At 52.7% G+C, this 17503-nt stretch overlaps 1 protein-coding gene across 2 annotated transcripts; it reads right to left on the bottom strand.

Annotated features, from left to right (window-relative positions):
• Positions 1-1003: 1003 nt before the first annotated feature.
• On the bottom strand, positions 1004-17029 carry LOC136450468 (plant cysteine oxidase 5-like). 2 transcript variants are annotated; one of them, XM_066450915.1, is made up of 7 exons: positions 16734-17029; positions 16465-16553; positions 14939-15178; positions 14002-14165; positions 13719-13869; positions 1986-2186; positions 1004-1895 (listed from the first exon to the last, which is right to left on the bottom strand). In XM_066450915.1, the coding sequence occupies exons 3-7, from the start codon at positions 15036-15038 to the stop codon at positions 1771-1773; spliced, it is 741 nt and encodes a 246-aa protein (XP_066307012.1). In that variant the 5' UTR covers positions 15039-15178; positions 16465-16553; positions 16734-17029; the 3' UTR covers positions 1004-1770. The 2 variants fall into 2 exon arrangements, with proteins under 2 accessions (XP_066307012.1, XP_066307010.1); XM_066450913.1 differs by having other exon boundaries at positions 16630-17029.
• Between the last annotated feature and the right edge of the window lie 474 nt (positions 17030-17503).

Consider the following 17503-nt stretch of genomic DNA (forward strand, 5'->3'; position numbering starts at 1 on the left):
GGAGCCCACGCGGTGGATGGGGAGAGGGAGGGGCCACCGGGCCCCACCCACGCCGGCGCGCCGCCAGCGTGGGGGGGGGCGTCGTCGCCTCGCCGCGCCCGCCGCCGCCTCGGGAGGGAAGGGGAGAGAAGGAGAAGAAGGGGAAGGAGAGCGGAGGGGGAGGAGGGCGGCGGCGGCCGCCGCCGCCGCCGGCCCGCTCGCCCCCATCGCCGTCACCCGCAGCGTCGGGAGAACGAGGGAGAGAGAGCGGAGCGAAAAGAGAGAGGAGGGGGTGACAAGGAGAAGCGGAAGTTGCTGTATATATTTGATTCTTTCGATTCTGATGAGAAGCGAGAGAAGCAGAGGAGAATCGAGAGAAGCTAACCAAAATCGAGAGAAGCGGCCAGAAGCGAGAATCCGCTTCAAGCGATCTGGACCGTCAAACGCGAGATCGGATGGCCGGAGGAATTTAGAGCGACGTGTACGTGGCTTCTATGCGAGGATCTGACGCGTTTTGTAGTTTCTAAATAAACATATTGAAAGACAAACGCTCTGCCTTCAAAACTCTACATTGCTAAACTTGTTAAGTGGTGCAACGAACGTGTAAAATAGAGATAGTGCACCAAAGGTCTATTTCTGGAGTATATCCATCGATGCATCACAAAGTTTGTCAGAGGCCACTCATGCATGTTTGGCGAACAGGAGGGGTGGTGCACCCCTACTGGAAAAAAATTATTAAAAGAAAAAAGTAACTAAGTAGTACAAAAGGTTTAGGGGCCGAAAAATGAAAGGAAGAAAATAAGAAAGATTACAAACAAGATTCCAACCATGAGTTAATCAAGGGGAAGTATCTCTTTTTTGCCCGTTGTAGCATCAGGGCAAATTCATGTATGAAGACACCTTTGACTCTACCCAAGACGCAAATCCTTGGAATATTGCATTATTACGTACAAACCAAATGCTTCAGCGGAGAAGGATAACAATCTCCATGAAAAAAAAAGGCACTTGAAGCTGATCCTTGAAAGACATAAGGACTTGGATAGGCGAAGGGAGAATGAGATCCACAAACATGCCCACCAAGTGCCAGCAATTCGCAACAAAAGGGCAGCTGAGAAAGAGATGGTTCAGTAACTCTTCTGCGTCAGATCGATCAAGGGGGAGTAGCTCGCAGGTGCTAAAGTCAGCACAGAAGTAACTCCTTCAAATTTTAGGCAAATTTCCCTTTTTCTCGAAGTGACTTTTTTTACCAAGGGGAAAGAAGGCATGCGCATAACGGGCAACGAGCAACATGTTCAACTACAGTGCTGTCAGCGGACGTAAATGAAACACGGAGATGATGTGCGCAGAATTGTTTACGGTTCCTCCCCTGTAATTTACAGTATTGCCCAAAAATAGCAATGCTGCTATTACACACAGACAAAAAGGTACCCCCACACCAAATTCTTTCTGAAATCACCAAATGGAAAACCTGTCCATTGATCTCCCTAGTACACCATGACAATAGCTATACTAGACTATGCTCAAAATTATGTGCTCCACGGTCTTCATCTGATAAGAGCTCCATAACTAGGTCAGAGATACTCCAGCAGTGGGACACAATTAAAATGGCAGCCAAACAAAAACCATCCATTCTTGTTCTGTAAAACTGCTGTTAAATTATCACAGATCACTTTGACATGTACAAAGTAAACCGTAGGCTGCACATGACCTGATGATGCTTGCAATAGACACTACAAGCGCATCTTCTTTCATCTGATTTGCAGTTTGGTGGATTCTGTGCCCCAAAGCAAATTATCTCCTAATAACAGGGCCTTTATACAGACCTCTCGCAACAACAAAGCCTTCTGGGGGCTGATGGTCCTCCAATTCCTCCAACCAAATTACTTGTGAGCTATCTATCTCAGCAGGCAAAACAACTGGTAGGCAGAAAATTTTAACCAAAGTTAGAAAGCTCGGCAGAAACATAACTGTAAGTTTAAACATTAAATTTCAAGATCTCCACATACCAGGTGGTTGATTCATTTGAGACTTTCGGAAGTATGAACAGTGCCGCCCATCCTCAGCGGAGTATGGTGGAGAAAGGACATCAAAGAGAGCACAAGGTGTGATGGCTCTGAAAGTGTGAATGTTACCACCTGCATTAGGGTAAAGAATAGTTGTCTCTGGAGCAGTCATTTCACAATCTTTAACAAGCTTGGCTGGCCTTGCTGCAAATTCCAATAGGTAAGCCATTACATCATGGGGGACAAGTAGTACAGAATAATATATTTATAAAGACCATGTGCATGGTCAGTCAAAGAAACATAAATAGGATCTTTGTGATAAATAACCATACCTGTAGCCCATCCAGCACTAACTAAACAAATGACAGAAAATACAGCTTTTTCATAAAACAGAAGAAAACAAAACATGACTACCATGTGGAATGTACCACTACTTGTTTAGCTCTAAACTCAGCATCAAATCAGCTCATACAATTGACCAGGCTAACCAAATGACAAACTCAAAGTTGGCAGTATCGACTAACAAGAAAGTGTGAGTAAAAAGTGGCGGCAGTAGAGTGCAAATGAAAAGTCACCATTCTAGGCTTTGATGAAATACATAGTTTTTTTTGTGGAAATCAGAGCATTCTTAGTGATTGCACATTGGCAGAGTCCAGACTAGGTCTTGATTATTGATACAGATTTTTTTAGCAAATCAGAGTATTCTTAGTGATCGCAGATCACATAGAACCAAGGCCAATACTGAAAATACAGGAGAATTCAGCTAAATAAGTTTGGGAATTTGGTGTTCCTACTGATGGATAAGTCTCTATGTTAGCTGGTCTTTGTGGGGCTGCAGCAAGGACAACATCCTTGACGGGCTAGGACAACATCTTAGCATCTAGGACAGCATCTAGGGCTAGCATCTTGACATATGCTTGGCATCTTGGCATATGCTTGGCTGACTAGCAGCCTATAAATATGTATCCCCAACCCCTCAGGTTGGCATAGCATTTGTGTGAGAAATAAACCAGAAAATTGCCCCAACTCCTAGTGTCATCCTCTCTCGACGAGAGTAAGAATTCTGCTACTACCAAGAGTAAGAATTCAGCGACTAACAAGTGGTACCAGAGCCGTACTATCCTGTAGCCTGAGCATCTCCTGCTCATCTCCTTTCTCAGCCGCGCAACAGTCCCAGCCGGGAGCAGCAGCAGCTCCGGCCGCTCCTGCTCACTCCTCTCCCTCTGCGCAGACGAGCGCTCATCTGAAGCAGCCCCGCGGTAGCGCGTCATGTCCGCAGGGCAGTCTCATCGCTCGGTCGCCTCAAGCACGCGGCGTCGGCAGGAGGCCGAACTTGCCGCGGCAGAGGAACGCGAGCGAGCGGCGGCAGAGACCGCTGCGGCGGCGGCAAGGGCGTCGAGGCTGGCAGCGGCGGAGCTAGCAGCAGCTAGAGCGGCGGCCGATGCAGCGCGTGCGGCGGTAGCAGAGGTCGAGGCTCTGCGCGGCAGCATCAGCAGCTCCGTTTCTGCTGACGACAGCGCCGACGCGGACCTCAAGCTGCTGGGGAGGGAGGCAGCACGAGCGCGGGCGGCACAGTGGGCAGCCGCGCACGCCCACGAGCGCGGCGGCAGCCCAGACAGGCGCAGACGCGTCGGCGGCGCTCCTGGAGGAGGCGCGCACGGCGGTGGCGCTCCTGGAGGAGGCGCGCACGACGATGGCGCTCCTGGAGGAGGCACGCACGGCAACGGTGACGGACGGGTCGATGGAGAGCGCGGCCTTCACAGGCAGCGTGGCTCTCTCTCCCCGGATCGGTACCGTGGTTACCACGGGCTCCAGGTTGTTGTCAGGGACGTCGGCCCCGGCGGTGGGTGACCTACCCTCACTAAGACCAACTACGTCGAGTGGGCTGCGGTGATGAGGGAAAAGCTCCAGGTGCGGCACATGTGGGAGGCAGTCCGGTACGGCGACGTCGACTACGACCAGGATCGACGGGCGCTGGATGCCCTCATCGCTGCAGTCCTGTCCGAGATGCAGTTCTCGCTTACCAACAAGCGGACTGCCAAGGAGGCTTGGGACGCCATTGCTGCGGCACGCATCGCCAGCGACCGCGCCCGCAGGTCCACACTGCAGGCACTTCGCAAGGAGTGGGAGAACCTAGCCTTCAAGCCAGATGAGGATGTTGATGACTTTGCTCTCCGTCTCAACACTCTGTTGCAAAAGATGGTGCAGTTCGACAATGACACCTACGGCGAGGAGAGAGCTGTCGAAAAGCTCTTCCGCTGCGTCCCCGAGAAGTACAAGCAGATGGCTCGCTCGATCGAGTCCCTGCTAGATCTCTCCACGATGTCGATCAAGGAGGCGATAGGTCGCCTCAAGGTCGTCGACAGCGATGAGCCACAGTCTCTCTCGAGGCCCATCACCACTAGCGGGAAGCTCCTTCTCACTCGGGAGCAGTGGGCTGCCTACCAAGGTGACCGGAAGGGGGAGCCTTCTTCCGCGTCAGGCGGCCGCAAGCGTGGCAAGCCGCGCAAGGCGCACAGAGACGCCCAAGTCGGGGCGCTAGGACGTGCCGAGGGTGATGCCCACGGAGGCGCCTAGGGCGGCGTCGCCGGCAAGCACAAGCCGGCACGAGACAACGCCGGCCGCAACTGCGGCCAGCTTGGCCATTGGGCCAAGGACTGTCGACAGCCATGACACAACCAGGCCCATGTGGCACAGGCGGAGGAGTCGGCTCTGTTCATGGCATATGCAAGCATCGAGCTACCTCCAGCGTGTTAGTCGCTGAATTCTTACTCTTGGCAGTAGCAGAATTCTTACTCATCGAGAGAGAATGACACTAGGAGTTGGGGCAATTTTCTGGTTTATTTCTCGCACAAATGTCATGCCAACCTAAGGGGTTGGTGATACATATTTATAGGCTGCTAGTCAGCCAAGCATATGCCAAGATGCTAGTCCTAGATGTTGTCCTATATGCGAAGATGTTGTCCTAGCCAGTCAAGGAAGCTGTCCTTTCTGCAGCCCCACAAAGACCAGCCATCACAGAGACTTATCCATCATTCTCCCCCTAAGTCTTGTGCGTCGTCTTGTGGAAAGTTGAACAATCTCGGTCCTGGAGCAGAGCTCAAGGAACTTGATCCTCCCAAGAGGCTTGGTAAGCAGGTCCGCAAGCTGGTCCTTGGTGTTGATGTAGCTCGCCTTGATGCTCACTTTCTCCAAACAGCCTCGGATGAAGTGGTACCTCACCCGGATGTGCTTACTCCGTTCATGGAAAACGGGGTTCTTTGCCAGGGCCAGAGCGGACTTGCTGTCCATCCTGAGCTCCACCGCTCTAGTATCTCTGCCGAGGAGATCACCAAGCAGTCGAGCGAGCTAGAGCGCCTAAGTCGAAGCGGCGGAGGCCGCTATGTACTCGGCCTCGCAGCTGAACAGGGCCACCACCTGCTGCTTGACCGACTGCCAGCTAACGAGGCACTTGCCGAGGAGGAAGAGGATCCCACTCGTGCTCTTGCTGGTGTTGATGTCGCCGGCGTGGTCGCTGTACCCGATGAAGTGTGCCGCCCCAGGGCACCTAGGGTAGTAGAGGCCGTGGTCGAGAGTCCCCGCAACGTAGCGGATGATCCTCTTCACAGCCTGCTGGTGCTCCGTCGTCGGTCGCTGCATGAACCGACTAACATAGCCGACGAAGAATGTCAAGTCCGGCCGTGTGTGGACGAGGTAGCGAAGGCTCCCCACAAGATGCCGGTACTGCGTAGCGTCCACCTCCGTCGTGCTGTTGCGGCTCAGCTTCAGCCTCTCCATCGGAGTGAGAGCTAGGTTGCAGTTGGTGAGCCCAGCTAGCTCAACGATGGTGTAGACGGTCTGTCGAAGCGTGATCCCGGAGTCATCCTGGCGAATTCGCGCCGTACTGCGCTGATGAGGACATTCAGCGCCACTACTCCGCGCCGTACAGCCCACAGCAGAACGGCGTCGTCGAGCGGCGCAACCAGACGGTTGTGTGGATGGCTCGGGCCCTTCTCAAGCAGAGGAGGATGTCGGCTGCCTTCTGGGGAGAGGCGGTGGTGTCAGCCGTCTACATCCTCAACCGCTCGCCTACCAAGGCGCTCAACGGCAGGACACCGTACGAGGCTTGGCATGGACGCAAGCCGGCGGTCTCCCACTTGCGGGTCTTCGGCTGCCTCGCGTTCGCCAAGGAGCTTGGCCACATCAGCAAGCTCGACGACAGGAGCACTCCGGGAGTGTTCATCAGCTACGCGGAGGGCTCGAAGGCCTACCGCATCCTTGACCTGAAGACACAACTTGTGCGCACGGCGCGCGACGTTGTGTTCGACGAAGGGCGAAGATGGGCGTGGGACAAGGCGGTGGACGACGGCTCGGCTCCGACGTACGACTTCACTGTTGAGTACGTCCACTTCGAGGGAGCTGGGGGAGTAGGCAGCTCTTCGACGAGCGCGTCTACCCCAGTCCCCGAGCCTCCACCGACTCCGGCGCCTGCTACTCCGACAGCACCATGCTCTCCAGCCAGGACCTCGGCTGCGATGAGTTCTTCGCCGGCTCCACAGCCGGCACCGCCACGCACTCGAGCACCGACAGGCACCTCTTCGGGCACGTCTACTCCAACACCAGCTCGTGTCGAGCACAGCCCGGTTGAGCTCGCTACTCCGCTCTCTCACGACGAGGAGCGCATCGACGCGTACCACGACAGCGAGCCGTTGTGGTACCGTACGATGGAGAACATTCTCGGCGACCAGCCGGTGCCAGGACTAGTGCCTCACGACCTGGAGGCGCAGTTGCACCTTGCGTGTGACGACGGCGAGCCTCGGTTGTTTGCAGAGGCCGAGAGACACGCGGCATGGCGCGCCGCGATGCAATTGGAGATGGATGCGGTTGAGAAGAACCGCACCTGGGAGCTTGCTGACCTTCCTCGTGGTCACCGCGCGATCACCCTTAAGTGAGTGTACAAGCTGAAGAGGGATGAAGCCGGCGCCATCGTCAAGCACAAGGCTCGCTTGGTGGCACGAGGTTTCGTGCAGCAGGAGGGGGTCAACTTCGACGACGCCTTTGCTCTCGTGGCACGGATGGAGTCTGTGCGACTCCTCCTTGCGCTAGCTGCCCAGGAGGGCTGCCGTGTTCATCACATGGACGTCAAGTCGGCGTTCCTTAACGACGACTTGAAGGAGGAGGTCTACGTGCACCAGCCGCCGGGATTTGCGATCCCCGACAAGGAGGGCAAGGTGCTCCGCCTACGCAAGGCCCTCTATGGCTTGCGGCAGGCACCGAGGGCGTGGAATGCCAAGTTGGATTACACGCTAAAGGGGATGGGCTTCGTGCAAAGCCCGCACGAGGCGGCCATCTACCGACAGGGCAGTGGAGGAAATGCTCTGCTGGTGGGTGTCTACGTCGACGACTTGGTGATCACCGGCACCCAGAATGCGGAGGTGGCGGCATTCAAGGAAGAGATGAAGGCCAACCTTACAGATGAGTGACCTCCTTCTACCTGGGAATCGAAGTGCACCTGGATGACTCCGGGATCACGCTTCGACAGACCACCTACGTCAAGCGCGTCGTTGAGCTAGCTGGGCTCACCGACTGCAACCCAGCTCTCGCTCCAATGGAGGAGAGGCTGAAGCTGAGCCGCGACAGCACAATGGAGAAAGTGGACGCTACGCAGTACCGGCGTCTTGTGGGGAGCCTTCGCTACCTCGCCCACACACGGCCGGACTTGGCATTCTCCGTCGGCTACGTTAGTCGGTTCATGCAGCGACTGACGACGGAGCACCAGCAGGCTGTGAAGAGGATCATCCGCTACGTTGCGGGGACTCTCGACCACGGCCTCTACTACCCTAGGTGTCCTGGGGCGGCACACTTCGTCGGGTACAGCGACAGCGACCACGCCAGCGACATTGACACCAGCAAGAGCACGAGCGGGATCCTCTTGCTCCTCGGGAAGTGCCTCGTTAGCTGACAGTCGGTCAAGCGGCAAGTGGTGGCCCTGTCCAGCTGCGAGGCCGAGTACATAGCAGCCTCCACCGCTTCGACTCAGGCGCTCTGGCTCGCTCGACTGCTTAGTAATCTCCTCGTCAGAGACACTAGAGCGGTGGAGCTCAGGATGGACAGCAAGTCCGCTCTGGCCCTGGCAAAGAACCCTGTTTTCCATGAACGGAGTAAGCACATCCGGGTGAGGTACCACTTCATCCGAGGTTGTTTGGAGAAAGGGAGCATCAAGGCGAGCTACCTCAACACCAAGGACCAACTTGCTGACCTGCTTACCAAGCCTCTTGGGAGGATCAAGTTCCTTGAGCTCTGCTCCAGGACCGAGATGGTTCAACTTTCCACAAGACGACGCACAAGACTTAGGGGGAGAATGATGGATAAGTCTCTGTGTTGGCTGGTCTTTGTGGGGCTGCAGAAAGGACAGCATCCTTGACTGGGTAGGACAGCATCTTAGCATCTAGGACTAGCATCTAGGACTAGCATCTTGGCATATGCTTGGCATATGCTTAGCTGACTAGCAGCCTATAAATATATACCCTCAACCCCTCAGGTTGGCATGACATTTGTGTGAGAAATAAACCAGAAAATTGCCCCAACTCCTAGTGTCATCCTCTCTCGATGAGAGTAAGAATTCAGCGACTAACACCTACCCCTGCTGTACAGGCTAATGGTGACTTTACCCCTCTTTTTTAACTTTGTGAGTTTACCCTCGTGCTTTCATTTTGAATCTGCCGTTTACCCCTACTTTGGGATGCAGTTAGTGGCTGGGAGATTAAACAAATAAAATAGGAAAAGGGATTGAAACAAGAAAGTTCAGGCAGGGGCACGGCGTGGTGTCGTGCTCAGGCCAGTGGATCCAGGCACGGCATGGGCCTAGGTGCGCGGCTGAGAGCAGGTCCTGTGGGTGGGCAGAGGTGCACGTCAGCCTAGACGATTCATGCTGTGACAAGCTCGATTTGGATATTGGTGAGGTTGAATTGTATGGTGGCGAGCTCGATTTGGATGGTGGGGTCCTACAGGTGGTTTAGAGCTAATTTTTATTCGTCACTCTGATCCGCGGCTTGTGCTAGAGATGCTTCATTTTCTGAAAAGCAAACTACTATAGTTCCTGCAAATAAAGTTTCTTTCAGTCGATTAATCCTTCTTGGAAAATAAATTTTGCACAAATTTATAATAATAAAACGAATGCGTAAATTTGTGTTTAATTTTGTTGCTAACATCCCTACCAAATATGTCAAAATTATGATCTCGAAATACGGGTAATTTCACAAAGATCTCTAACAAAACAAGGAAAAATCACAGGGGTAGACTAGTCTTTTCAACCAAAAGTTAACACCGTTAACAAGACTTCACAGAATAGGGGCAAGCTCTTCCTTCAGTTTGAAAACACGGGTAAAATCACAAAGTTTAAAAAACGAGGGCAAAATCAGCATTTCTATTCAAAACGAGGGCATGAACACCAAAGCCCAAATAAGTCTAAGTAAAATGCAAAGTAATACTTATGCACTATAAACATGAAATGCCGAAAAGACATTCTATAGCATGATATAGCCTAGGCCTACAAAGACAGTAGGTAGTGATGTGGGTCTGTAGAACCGGAGTCCTCTTCGGCTCAAATTTGGATGCCTAATTCTTCTTTACAACACCACGTAATTCCATAGGTTGGTCGAGTTTCTATTAACCTTTTCTTATTTTTATGATTTAGAGCATCTCCAAGAGTTCCCAAATTTTTTTCCCAAAACCACTGAGTTTTCCAAGCCGCTAAAAAATATTGGGAGAAAACAAGAGTTTCTCCAACCGTTTCTAAGATCACTCCTAAAACATCAAAAACTTGGTCCCACACAAAACTACTGCGGCGTCTTTTCTTTCGTGGGAGATCGCGCACATCTGCGCCGCCTCCTTCCACATCAACATGTGACGGTTGCCGGCAGCCGGCCGGCAGCACTCTGATTAATTTTGCGGCAATATATGATACGATTCTATGAAATACGCAAAAGAAGCAGGTAGTACAATGGAGGGCAAGAGGCTCGCCGCTTGCTGCCTGCTCGTCGTCATGCTGCTGTCGACCCAGCAGCGGCCGGTGGCGGCCATGTCCAAGTGCTACGCTGAGTGCCGGGAGTACGCCGACTGCATCAAACGGCCAGCCGCCACCGTCGTCGCCGACCAGATTGCCTCGGGAACAGCATCGCACATGGTGCATGGTGCATGGAGCTCGTTGGGAGCAGCATCTCGCCAAGGCTGGGCGTGCGCAAGACGTTCGTGGACTGCTGCGATGTGCCTGTGCGCAGCTACGGCATGCGCGTGGACGAGCGCGACGTCTCCATGATCGTCATCTTCAAGGCTGAGATCGCGGAGCTCCTTGGGCCCGAGTTCGCATGCGCCGCGCTCCCACGCGTGTTCGTCGACGACCAGCATTACGCGCGTGCGTGCTCGAGGCGGAAGGCATGCTGCTCGGTGCCGGTGGCGGCGGTAACAAGCCCGAGGGAGAAAATTGCTGCAGATACTGTCGCGAGGAGTTTTCCCAAGTCGCGAGAGCGCGCGTATCTTTACACGCAATCGGCAGGTTTTTCCAAGTCCCAAAAGACTGGGAGGTAGGATTAGTTGTTGGAGATGTATTTTTTTCAATCTTTCCAAAAACCTTGGATTGGGAGTTTATTTTGGGAACTCTTGGAGATGCTCTTAGGTATGTACTCCCTCCGTCCCTAAAAGAATGCAATTCTAGAACAGTGACATTTAAGTGTCCAAGTTTGACCAAATTTATATAAAAAATTACTAACACTTATCGTAATAAAAAGATATTTGTCACGAAACATATTTTCATGGAGACCAAGCAAACGATGGCCCAACGGAGCCCAACCACGTAACCCTAGCCACTGGATCCACCGCCGGCCGCCGGCCCAACGCCGGCGACCTCCCCCTCCCCCCACCTACCTGCATCCGAGCGCCCCTCCTCTTCTCTCCCGCACGCAGGTGCGCGCGTGCCCGCGGCACGGCCACCGCCACCCGCGTCAGGCGCGTCGAGCCTCTTCGATGGCGCCCCCAAGCACGGCCGGCGACAACCACGTTGCGCCTGCTCCATGTCGTCGTCGCCACCGGCCTCCGCTCAGGTGACGCCGAGCGTCGCCGATGGGTACCTCTCGGACCGCCGCCGGTCGGGCCCCTGTCGTCCCCCTCCCAGCCGCCTCGGGCGGTGCCGAGCGCTGCGGAGCCTCCCTCACCCCCCCTCCACCGCGCCAACCACCCCGTCCCCACCTCTCCCTCGCGCGGGATCTAGGGAGCTCCATGGCGCAATCCCACATCCTCTACCGACGGGGCCGCTGCGCCGGGCTCTGCCGTTGTGACCCCCGCCGGCCCGCAGCCCGTCGGATCAAGCGACCTGTCGGCGGGAGGTGCTGGATCTAGTGGACCTGCGGCAGCAGGGGCCGGGATCCTCGCCCCCCCAGCCGACGCCTGTGCGGACGACCTCCACCGGCGCTAGGGTCCGTGCGGCGTAGTCGGCCCCGGCCCCCGCACCCACCTACAACGCCCCGCCGCCCCCTCCGCCACCTCCCCACCCCCTACCCGCGCACACGCCACCTGCGCCGTCGGAGCCCGAGGTTGCCGCCACCACAGCGGCGGTCGCGCTGCACGCGGCCATCTCAACCAACACGACCACCTCCTCCGCCGGCGCCCCCTTGACCCCTCCACCGCCGGGGCCGGCCGCTGGCAGCCCGCTGCCGTGCGCGGTCGTGGCGCCGCCGGACTCCACCAGCCCCTCCTTGCTCTCACCGGATGCGGACCCGTTCTGCCTAGGTCCCTCCTCCAAAGGGCGCACGAAAAGTTGCCGGTGGGCGGATGACGATTGCGAGGAGTCCGACAACGACCAACCCACTACCTACCTCGACGTCGTTCTTTGTCAGGCGAAGCCGGGATCGACGTCCCGCCGCGCGCCCAGCCTCGTCCAGTAGTGGCTGGGGGCCGGGGAAATGCAAACGTTGGTTGGCTGGGACGTGGCCGAAGGCTGAGGAGACGCAGCCGGCCGCGCCCCCAGCTGGTGTACAGCCTGCCTACTCGGCCTGTGGATGGCCGCGTCCCCGTCTGCCAACGCCTTGGACGTCGCAGACGGGTCTCCACCCCCAACGCTGATGGGTGGCGTGAGATCTCCTACGGCAGGAGACACGTCCTGCGGCCGCCACGACCGAGAAGCAGCTTCTGCAGGCCCAGAAGATCCCGGCAAATGTTTCAACTGCCTTTCCTACTCACACCGAGTAGCGACCAACCGGTTGCCACGGCGTTGTCTGCGCTGTCACGGCGTCACCTCGCTAGGGACTGCAAGTGGCCCAGGCGTGCCGCGACGATGGGGTCAGAGGCAGACGTCGCTACTTCTACTGCCGCACGCTGCTCCCACAAGTCAGATCTGCTCACGGTGGTGCTGTGCGAGGGCGCTGGGCCTCCCGTATGGGTGGACCCGATGCTTCATGAGCTCACTACCTCGCTTGTCGTGAGTCGATTCGCGGGTGCTCCAGCGTTGGGGCGCCCGTCTACTCCGTCAGCAGCCTCTCTGGAGGCTCAGGCATCATTGGCGTACTACCGTTCGCCACCACGGATGCTGAGGCGCCGGGGGTGGATGGTGACGATCTGCCAGTTTCGCCTTCGGCCCTCGCCAGGGAGTTTGCTAGGCGCATCTCCGCTCCGCTAAAGACTACCATCCTCAAGGCGCCACGCCGACGTCGAACCCGTCGCTCTCCATCGTCGGTCACCATCCGCCGTAGCACGCGTCTGGTGGCTAAGTGTGCCTCTTGGGCCCCTAACGCCACCCTTCAAGCGCAGAAGGTGCCTATGTCCAAGTGGGAACCCTCCGCCTCATAGCCGTCAGATTCCCGGGTAGTGGCAGACTTACAGCAGACATTCTAGAGCCCGCTCGACTCCGCAAAAGGGGCCGCACTTCGAGCGCTGATGAAGTTCGACATGGCGGGGTTCAAGTGTATGTTCGAGGAGGCTTGCTAGTCTCGTTGGCACCTGCCCAATTGGTTGCAACTTTCTTGTAATGTAATTTAAGTTAGGTTTATTTGGGTCGTGTTGGCTTCTATCCTTCCACGGTAATCTATGGATTACTTGGGGATGTTGTAACTAGTCAAACTCTGCTTCTTAATGAAATATGTGTCGTAAGGACACGCTCGTGAAAAAAAAAATCATAATATACTTATTTGAAGTCATAAACATTAATATTTTAACCTATATATTTGGTCAAACTTTAGGCACTTAACCGAGAATACACCTAGAATTGCATTCTTTTTGGGACGGAGGTAGTACTGGACAGTGCTTTGCATCTATAAAATTTATGCACTATGAGCTATAAGTTTCTAATACTGTTCTACTTGACATCTGTTTGAGACACATCCTTGGATCACTATGTCAAATGTCATCCAATAAGCAAAACGAATCAATGAACACAACAGATGTGCAAGAAACAAGAGATAGCGAAGTTCCATTTCTTCGGATTTAGGAGTCGCGGTCTCCTCGCATTGCACAGGCAAGGGTAAGGCTTGCCACTAACACCCTTCCCCAGACCCCGAACAGAACAGGAGCTCTCTGCACTGGGTACGCCCTTTTTAGGAACAGACGAATCAACTTCAAACTGTAATTTTATGCCTTTTCGTTCTTTTCCCACCCCCACCCCCCAAGAAAAAAAGCATTTACATCGAGTATATTCTCTGACAAACAAATAATACCATAATAAACAATGGCATGCAGAAGGAATGAACCAATTCAAATGTCAGAACTCACTTTGGAATTGATCAATTGGATGATCAGGTACATCAACCCAATCATAAGATTCAGCATGCAGTCTTCCATAAAGAAGCTTGCTAAGTACAGTCATTCCAGGATGATTATGAAGTGGAATAACTGAAGAAGGTGGCATACAAAATATACCCATCTGCAAAATCATATATAAATTTAGTAAATCCTGAACGCAGTGAGCACCACAGAGAAACCACTTTATCTGACCTCCTGAAACCCACACAAAATAAACATAGAAATTGAATAATGAATGAATAAGAGATCTTACAGAGAAACTTTCACATTCATGAATGTGCAAATATTTGATTGTAGCAGAGAACTGGTTAGCCCCATTACGTCCTCGTCTCCCATTTGATGGACGCATAGAACTACTCCAATTGCGTGCGATTTGTGCTTCATTATCTAGGCCGACATCTAGAGGTCTTATCTCATCTGCAAAAAGGAACAGGGACCATATTTTAAGTCTGCCGATGCTCTTATCTCACAGAACGAACCACAACTCAATGTTAGAACTGAAATAAAGTTTAGAGCAGCAGTGCCAGAACACAATTTTATATCATACATGTAAGCCAAACACCTTAATGAAATCAATCAAGATGTTGCTTCCTTTTGGAGGGAATTCAGCTGTAGTGAATCCTCCTGTTGCTATCATATATCAAATAAACATACAGGACTGAGTATACAGATTTATTTACAGCGGAAAAGATAAATAAACCTATCAAGAGATTAACACCAGCACCAAATTTTTTGCAAAAACTCAGTTGTCTGTTTGGAGAGACAGATTCAAAACTACGAACCCAATTCCCCGTACCTAAAGCTGGCAGCACTCAGTTGAAGTTCAAATGTGTTATCACTTATCAGTTATTCGCAGCGGGTTGGAACATCACCATGAAATTCATAGTCTGACCCATCAACAAACAAATTAATTAAACCAATTGACCAATGCCAGCAACTGAAAGCTACTGATCTAGAACAGGCAAACAAAACTGATTATGAAGTAACACATAAAAGAAAAGTCTCTGTTAAAAAACATATAAAAGAAAAGATCATGAATTGTCTTGTTGCACCAGAACAAATCACCAGCAAAAATATGACATCATGGTCACAAACAGGTTGACTTTCCATTTCAAGCTCACTGTGAAAAACACAACTAGGCAATGGTAAAAGATACCAATTATTCCAGAAGATAAACAAATTTGACTCACCTAACAGTGCACGGACTCTCTCAAGCGCCTCTTCAGATATGGGACCTTGTGGAGAAAATGATACTTTACATGCATTAGAGAGATTCTTTATTTTTGGCATCTTGCACTTCAATGTATTCTTGAGATGAAGCCAAGTGTCAAGCTTCTTAAAGATCTACTTTAATCCTCAACTGAAAGGCTGAAATACAGGTCAATTGATCCACAGACGTGTTGTTGGACACTGATTGCCTATCCTTGCACCTACCGAAGCAACAAGAGTGTGTTCCATGAGATTATCCAAGAACAGTCTCCTCAAAACAAAGACAATGAAGAAAACAAAGGAAAACCTGTACGGATATCGCTATATTTAATAAATGTGACTGATATATAAATCATATAAAGTGTAGCTTGAGAATGGTATAACAAATGCAGACTTCGTATTAACATGGATGAAGATTAAGTACACTGTAAAAACATAACAACCACACATCAAGATCAGGTGAGTTACTGAATTATAATGTGATTCACTCTAGTAGAAGCTGCTATGTATTCAAGTCTAGAGATTTGCTTGTTCTACAATTTGATGCCATCCTCCCCCCTTTGGGAGCACTTACCGAAAAGCTAAAGCCATAGAGCACATTTACCCTAGCAGATGGTTAGCTATGTAAAATGCTAATCTAAGTCCTCCAGTCCAAAAGTATAATCATTATAGATTGTAAACACATAAACTATATCAATACACAAAACTACTGTCTGTGAAATCTTCTAGGATGTTAATAGGTAAAAGGATTGGGGTTGGTTTAATATATTTTTCGAAATAACTCAATCCTTTTTTGCTAAGACCTGCATAAAAATATGCCGCTGATGTTAGTAAAGCTAAAGCAACAGTAGTATTTATATCATTCGTGGGCGCTGCTAATAAACTATATCAATACACAAAACTACTGTCAAACAACAATACATGAGGGGAAATAAAAGATCTCATGTAGAAAAATAAATGAAATGGGATACTCCATGAGCATATGGATTAACAACTGCTCCCCATCTAATTGCCATAAGTCCAAGGTGCAATCACTCGTTTCAAATGTCCCACCCATATTCATCTAAAGCCCACAGGACATGATCACCAACACCATTACAAAAATTATTGTGGCATGCATGGTTGGCATTTAATCAAAGTATCAAACATCAGGCATACCAGCAGGGTCGCATTAGACCACACACCGAGAACTGCCTGCTTCCCATGGTTATACACATTCAGTGGCTCAATGTCAGAAAAAAAAACTACTACCACACATTCACTGCATTATTGGTCATAATAACTAGCCAAACTGTAGCACAATGTTTTCAGACTTAAGCATCAAACGACGTTAATTGAGTGGAAGGATAAAAGGAAGTTGCCATAATTTCGAAGGGTTTTATCACGATATTCATACAAATGATTCATCCTTCGTTAGTCTAATACTCTAATTCCAAAACTCAATCCCTTGTCGAATAATCTCCAAATCTAAGGGCACATCAAGGAGAGGAACAGGGGAGGCCAATACCTATGGCTGCCGCCTGACACGAGCCTTCTCTTCTTGCAGGCTGCCGTCCTCTCTTTGCTGTCGTGGCCACTGGCTCGCTGCTCCGTCTCCTGAATAGGGTTAGCGTCAGCGCATGCAAGGGGTTGAGGTGACGCGCGCGCTACCTTGTGGGGGTCGGCAGGGCACCTGGGGAAGTCGACTGGGCCGCTGCTGGAGTATGGGCAGAGCACGGGAAGAACGCAAACCGGGGCAGATCCCACCCCCGCACCTTGAAGGCAAGAGAACCTCACCTAGGAAGGACGAAACGAGACGAGGCCCGAATCTCTCGGGGAGGATCCGAGGAGCAGCGTCGGCGGATTGGGCGCGTAGGGATCGGCGAGCGCCACCGCAAGCGGCTGGGTGTCGTGGCCGCCGCGTCCGATCCGGCGCCGCGAGGCATCAGCAGCGCCTCCTCGCCATGAGGGGCGCGCGTCGGGGAGGAAGGCGCAGGGGCTTACTGTGGTTGCCTGGTTGGTTGGGGAGGCGCCGAGGAGGAGGGGGTGCTGGTGAGTGGTGACCGGGTGAGATGCCCTGGCCCGAAACGGGTCCTTTCTGTAAGCAACTTCTGCTGCTGCGCGTCGTCTTTTTTATGAGCCGGGAGTGCAGAGTGTACTAGGTGGTGGGGCCGTGGGCCCCCGCGCCCACCGCTGGCCGACTCCAAGCCGGTGACATGACATGCGGACCCCTCGCGCGGGTCACGCGGACCTCCGTAGGCTCGGTGCTGGTGGGTTGGGAGAGTGATGGTCAGGACATTCTGCGTGGTGGTGCACGGACCAGGTCCAGGAAGGAGGAGCCACTGTTCGCGCGCCGGCCCTCGCGTACGCTGAAGGGGTACGGTGGGTGGCGCGCACGCGGGGCAGGCCGGCTGCGGGCTGCGGCACGTGAGCCCGCAGTGGCGCAGCGGGTGGGAGCAGCCGCTTACTGGCGCAGAAAATAATCTACACATGCCGCCATCTCAGTCCATGACATGTGGGACCAAATCAGCATGGGACCACCATGTCACGGGATGCATGAGTCCAAA

Source organism: Miscanthus floridulus, chromosome 5, assembly GCF_019320115.1.
Source record: "Miscanthus floridulus cultivar M001 chromosome 5, ASM1932011v1, whole genome shotgun sequence".
In the NCBI taxonomy this organism is placed as follows: Eukaryota; Viridiplantae; Streptophyta; class Magnoliopsida; order Poales; family Poaceae; genus Miscanthus; species Miscanthus floridulus.